We start from the raw sequence: 6,540 nt of genomic DNA on the forward strand, positions 1-6,540 counted from the left end.
GAGCTAGCACGCGTTTTTTTCTGTACGCCATTCATTTTATATGAAAACAAAAAAGAAGAAGACTAAAAAAAAATGTATAAAGAAAAGGTGAACATTTCTCTCTTTGAGAGGTAAACTGCACTAGACAAGTCCCGTGTAAGTTCGACTGAGAAAGCATGCGGTTGGGTTTTAAATTTGAGACTCCCCATTTAGCAGATCCCTGCTCAACCAACTCGACTACTCTTGCGGGTTTTTTGACGTTTATTTAACTTATATTCAATGATTTCATACAAATAACTTTTAAACCATAATATATTTTAACCTATTTAGTTTGGTGTCATAACTGTTTTTTTTTTTTTTTTACATTATGTTTTGTTATGCTTTCTATTGTCACTACAAGAAAAAACTATATCTCGCAACAAAATGTTTTTTGCATGAACTTTTCCCAACGGCTGTTATTGCAACAACGTGCAACAACTTTTTTCTTTTTGTTGCCAAAAATACTTTTTGCAACAATAATCAATACTATGACAACAAAATTAAATTCTTTGGCAACAAAAAAATCATTTGCCAACAATAAAACTAAGTTGTTGACAAATATAAAAATTTTTGTTGCGATTTCTATACTTTCTTGTAGTGTGTACTTTGCGATAATTTCCTTACTTCTGCTAATTCTTATATGACCTTCTTTGAAATGCCTTTTCTTGAGCCGATGATCTATCGGAAACAACCTTTCTACCTCTCCAGGTAGGGTTAAGGTCTGGGGACACTCTACTCTCCGCAGACCCTACTTTGTGAGAATATATTGGCTATGTTGTTGTAACTCACTTAATTATTAAGGGTGGTAATTACCTATAATTATCTTTTAGTTAGTGTGAAAATTATTTTGCAATATTATTAAACTCTTTTAAAATAATATCCTCCTCACTGTACACAAGCTGTTGATCACTACGCGGTATTGTAATTAATTTTCCACGCAGAGCAGTCATAATTCAATTATCAGCTGTTACACTTTAGGCATTGCTGTTTGCAACTAATATGCCTTTGTCCCTTGTCTCTGTCTTCTCATTATATTTTTACTGCTGTCAACAGTCGAATTAATTTTATCTTAGTTTAGCTAGAAAACTCATTAAATATTCATAAATATTTAATTGCGAAAGTAATAACTAAAATTGGCTATAAGATTATTTTTAATTTCAAATTCAAAACTCATACACTTCAAATCTTGGTTGAGCTCAAATAGAAGAGTGAAGGAACATCCGCACGTCGTAGTACGGGTATGTTGTACACATAGCGAAAGGAGACCTTTCGAATTCTTTTCCTTTTTTTTTTCTTTTTTTTTTTTTTATTTGCCCAAGAAAAAATGGGAATAGTTGAAAAGGTACAGCCTGAGAAAAGGTTGAAAGAAGAAAAGAATCATCAAACATATAGTACTATCTTGAGCCATGAACTCTCTTGGAAGAAGAAAGTCATGACCAAACAAACTAATACCATAATTAAACCTGCCCTTATTGAAGAAAAAATCCATAGTAAAAGAGCAGCCTGGTGCACAAAGTATCCCGCGCTAGCAGGTGGTGAAATTAATTAATCATCTGATATGAGAGTTATGTTAAAGAGATGATGACAGAAGAAGGATCATCAAATTACAGGAGGTGCCAAGACTGTGGAAATCAAGCAAAGAAAGATTGTCCATATTTAAGATGCCGAACTTGCTGTAAAAGCCGAGGGTATCAGTGTCAAACTCATGTCAAAAGCACTTGGATCCCTCTCTCTGCAAGGCGTCCAAGGCACCATCAGATTTCCAGTACTATTCAACAACAGCAACCAAACCCTAAAAGATACAGAGAAAATCAAAATCCTCCTGCACTATTAGCAGGTACTTCATACATCCTCACATAGAATCTTTGATTACATGGTACAAAGAGATCTAGTCAGCATTGGAATTTGCTTACCTTTAAAGTGTACTAGTATTTCACTGTGAAGACACCATCAAACCCTAGCTACTATTTACTGCTATAGCTAATGATACCTATTCTCACTTACTGTTTTCAATTATTTAACTCATGTTATATGCTCAACTTAGATGGATGAACCACACTACTTGCACCCTCAACCCAGCAAAAGGCCAGAAAATAAAGTGTTACTTTAATTCTTAAGATTATAATTAACTTCTATACACTTACAGTAAAAGAATTTCGTACACTATCAGATTATCTAAAAGTAGTTACATATAACGATTCATAAAAAGTGGAATTAGTAACATGAAAAATATAGCAGGTAACCTGCTACAACAATTTAAAATACCGACCATAGTGAAAAAATTCATTACTCTGTCAATTGTCAATATATAAAAGTTATATTTCCTTTTACGGTCAAATTTCGTTATAATGACATCGTTTGTCTGGATGTATTTTGGCTGCTATAACGAGATGCTATTATAAGGAAAATATAATATAACATAATACTCCTATGGAATTCGGTTTCATAGAAAACTAGGCCTTATAGTAAAAGTTGTTCTAAAGGATGACTGATATAAAAAAGTTTGACTGCACTTATTTTTGTTACGTTATAACTGTAGGTGGAGAAGAAGAAGAACTTCCAGCAGAAGTGAGTTTACCGGCAGTATTTCGGTGTGTCCGGGTAAGTTCAGTAGACAATGTGGGGGATCAATATGCCTATCAGACTTCAGTGAACATAGCAGGACATGCTTTTAAAGGGATACTATATGATCAAGGCCTTGATCAAAGTCATTACAACAACATGGCTAACGAAAGTTCCTCAAGTGGTTTACATCACCAGCAAGTTACAACAAATTTAATACCACCCTCAACTTCTTACCCTAGTCCTTTTAGTAATTTCATGCCTGGTACGCAATTTTTCCAATACCAAAAATCATCCTGAAACAAAGATTTCCGCTAGTCTATGTTGCTCGAATTCTTCAAAAATGTCGTCAGGTATATTTAATCCTCCAAAAGTATTAATTTTGAAGGTGACACGAGTAGGATTCGAGCAACATATTGCTAGCTAATTCTTATATCTCTAGATATCTTGTTATGTGCATTGCAAGTGTTAAAAGTAAAATAATACACATTGAACAAAGGGAAAGGGAGTAGTTGTATTTTTTTGGAATTCCAATGAAGAATTATTTGCCTTTGGTCTGCAAATTAAATATGATGCCGTGTTTGCATATGTCTCTGCAGTTTGTCTTTTTCATGAATTTCTCTCTGCATCATTGTGTTTAGGGAATTAATTATGTCTGATTTATTGGTTGTTTATGAACTCCAAAGCCGCTTTTCTCCCCATTATCCGTTTCTTTGCCGGCTAAATATTGTCAGAGTTAAATTACTACTTATATTTCGACAGTATAAACTTTTTTGTCACCACAAATATAATTTGTTTTTTATAGTAGGTCAATTATTAAGTTTTGCATATTACTACGTAATATATATTCGATGCAAAAAATTACCATAGTTTTTAGCGCATAACTTCAATTTAAGTTTAATAGTACATCCTAATAGAGGATAACCATTATGTTCAAAAAAATAATCAACCTGGATATTATGAAACGGATCTTGAAAAGTTTCAATACAAGCAGGAAGAGTTTGGAGATCTTCCATATGTATAGCTTGCAGGACTTTAAATCCAAATATAATCCTTACAATGCATTATTTATGATATTAATTTTTGAGTAATTTGATAGTGTAATTTTTTTTTATATTGTAAGTTTAATACTAATTTGTTAGTTAAACTCAATGCCATGCGTCCATTTGAATGGACAAAAGCACTTTAGAGAAAAGCTAACGTGTTAAGCTCTCTTTCTCGAGCTTCATTCGGTTCAGAATTCAAAGACAAACAAGGAAATCATGCAAGAAAATGTAGACAGTCATAATTAGTACTGATCACTAAACTTGTCCCCTTCTTGTACGTAGAAAGTTCAACATATTTCTAATCCATTCCTCTAACAGCCTTTCAAATCTCAGCGTTTGTTTATGTTTTTATATTAAATGTGCAGAGTTTACAGAATTACAGAAAAAGGATTAAATATCGTTATTTTGTACAGGTGTCAAAAGTATTTTTTTCATTGTAAAATAATTGAGCAGGTATCACTGTCCTTTTTGATATTTTAATGCATGTGCCTATCTTATTTGTTAAGGTTCACTAAGTTGTTACTTTCTTAAGCACCTCCATGATGTATATTAGGTCCTTTAGGTTGCATCTGAATTTAGATCATTTTCCCTGTGCAAGTAGAGAAGATGAATGTCCCCATTTAATTTTATGGTTATGATCATGAGCTAAAATATTTATATCCAACATAACAACTCTTAATCACTTGTACAATGCTATCCCAGCCCAAGGTCCAGTTATCCTATTAAATACCCACCGATTATTTGGAATTTGCCATAGGATTTAACTTATACTCACTCTAGTATTTAGTGCACCATCATTTTGATTTAACCTATAATATTGTAGGTAATTTATTTTGTTTGTCAGGTTATTTTCTTTATATCAAGATAATAAGTGCAGATACATTACTGACACGTTTCTCCGGTTATTAATTTCACTTATTATGCACAGTTACTTATAGTAATTTTTTAAATGACTTGATAGTATAAAAAATATTTCGTGTTCCTTTGCCGGTTTATAGAAGTTACACACATATACTGATTTAGAAAAGCCTTAGCTAATAAGCCATGTTGAAATTGATGATTGCTGCACTTGGGTAAATCATGGCGAAGACACGAAAAGAGAATCCCTGATTATTATAATTAAGATAATTAATCCTCAGATAAATAAATATTTTGAAGAGAAAAGATTGGGTAATGGGCATCTTCTGATTTTGTAGATTATAATGACTAGAAGCCGAAAAGCAACTACGATCACATGTTCAACCTTTTATGCTAAAGAGCAATTCACATTAGCCAAAGGAAAAGATTGATACCGCAATCAATTGGAAAATAAATAAAAAATTTAAACAGGTACTACTAATAAATTAAGCTAACAACTTCATGCACTAACAGTGTAAAAAAAATCTATACTTTCAGTTTTAGTTAATTAGTTATAGTAGGTTACTTAGCTTGCCTTTCTTAATTAGGTTACTAATTATTTAATTATTATGGACAATTACCCTTTAGCTATTTTTTAGATGATTCGATAGTGTGTAAATTTTACACTTTCAATGTGTAAAAGCTAACTCTATTGTATACATAACCCAAAGGTCTTGTGTAGTTGTATCTAGATGAATCCTTTGAAGTTCATTTTCAGAGTGCATTTTCTCTCACGCCTAGTTAGCTTTTAGATGACACTTCCATTTAGTTCTTTACCAAAAAAATAAAATAAAATTATCATGATGAGAAGCAAACTTTTTTTGGAAGGGGAACCAATCTAGCTTTATGCCAAACAGATGGAGACGTTTCTTTAATTATATAAATATATAATATGGAGTCATGGACATTAGAACTTTAATTTGGTAGGTAAATAAATAAATTTATAAATTAAATATACCTTAGGCACCAGACATTGAAGTGCTGTTTTTTAAAGGAATATATAGTATAAGTATCTGAAGATAGTTTATTAAGTGATGTTTGGGCTTATTGAGTAGACGATAAAATGCTTTTCTGAGGCTACAAACAATTGAGCACAAAAGAGAATCAGTACTTGTACGGAAGTTCATGCATGTGTTTACTCTCTAATTTTAGCAATAAAAATGACAAAATTAATTAGGCCGTTATTTTGGGCTCTGCAATTTCATTGGACCAATATAATACTACCTTACTTAATTTATAGAGAAATCCTCACCCTAGTGGAGTTAAAGAAAATGATTTATTTGTAATTCTCGTTTACTTTTTCTTGAGCATTATATGTTTGAGCTCCTTTTTGTTTTTTGTTGAAAATATGGTAGTTTAGTAACTTGTAATGTAGTTTACAGAATATGCTGGAATTCGTTATTGAGATTACGTACCTCTATATATGCATAAATAGTAAGTTTGTCCGCGCTTCGTGCAGTCATAACAAGTCTTGTTGAATTTATACACTAATCTTTTTTTCGATAAGGAAAAAAATAACACATGATAAGAATGAAAGTAAAACAAATTGTACTGTCATTAACTGTGCCACAATTTGTGATATTGATTAGTGTTACTGAATATACTCCACTTACAATAATATCCCGAGAGTATTTCGTCATGAAATATAGTAAAATTTCTTTTCCATTTATATGTATATATAATAGTTCATTTGTTTGCGCTTCAATGAAATTAGTAAATTGCTCAGATCATATAATATAAAAGTATTAAACCCTAATAAAATCTGGATGTTTACATCTCGAAATATTAAAAAAAAAAAACACATATATATTTCAGGAGCCAATGAAACTAAGTAGAGGTATTAGTATCTGCTCATATACATACGACACTCATTCATGAAATCAAACTCATTAATATTCAAAAATTAATTGGAGAACCAAATAGACAATATAAAAGTATTAGATTTAAGTAAATTCCATATGTACACATGCAATAAAAGCTCGAATGAAGTGAGAGGAAGCCGACGACGAGAATTTCG

At 31.7% G+C, this 6,540-nt stretch overlaps 1 protein-coding gene across 1 annotated transcript; it reads left to right on the forward strand.

The window, feature by feature from the left end:
- The first annotated feature begins 1,227 nt into the window (after nucleotides 1-1,227).
- Nucleotides 1,228-3,069, forward strand: LOC132606583 (protein SHI RELATED SEQUENCE 3-like). The gene is made up of 2 exons (XM_060320159.1): nucleotides 1,228-1,855; nucleotides 2,558-3,069. Exons 1-2 carry the CDS (start codon nucleotides 1,597-1,599, stop codon nucleotides 2,878-2,880), a joined length of 582 nt encoding a protein of 193 aa, XP_060176142.1. The 5' UTR covers nucleotides 1,228-1,596; the 3' UTR covers nucleotides 2,881-3,069.
- The last annotated feature ends 3,471 nt before the right edge of the window (nucleotides 3,070-6,540 follow it).

The sequence above is a fragment of the Lycium barbarum genome, chromosome 8, assembly GCF_019175385.1.
Source record: "Lycium barbarum isolate Lr01 chromosome 8, ASM1917538v2, whole genome shotgun sequence".
Lineage (NCBI taxonomy): Eukaryota > Viridiplantae > Streptophyta > Magnoliopsida > Solanales > Solanaceae > Lycium > Lycium barbarum.

Bases quoted from the DNA above. Each gene is read 5' to 3' on its own strand.
- LOC132606583 (XM_060320159.1), top strand. From the start codon at position 1,597: ATGATGACAGAAGAAGGATCATCAAATTACAGGAGGTGCCAAGACTGT. The intron at 1,856-2,557 runs GTACTTCATACA...TTATAACTGTAG, and splicing joins TCCTCCTGCACTATTAGCAG to GTGGAGAAGAAGAAGAACTT.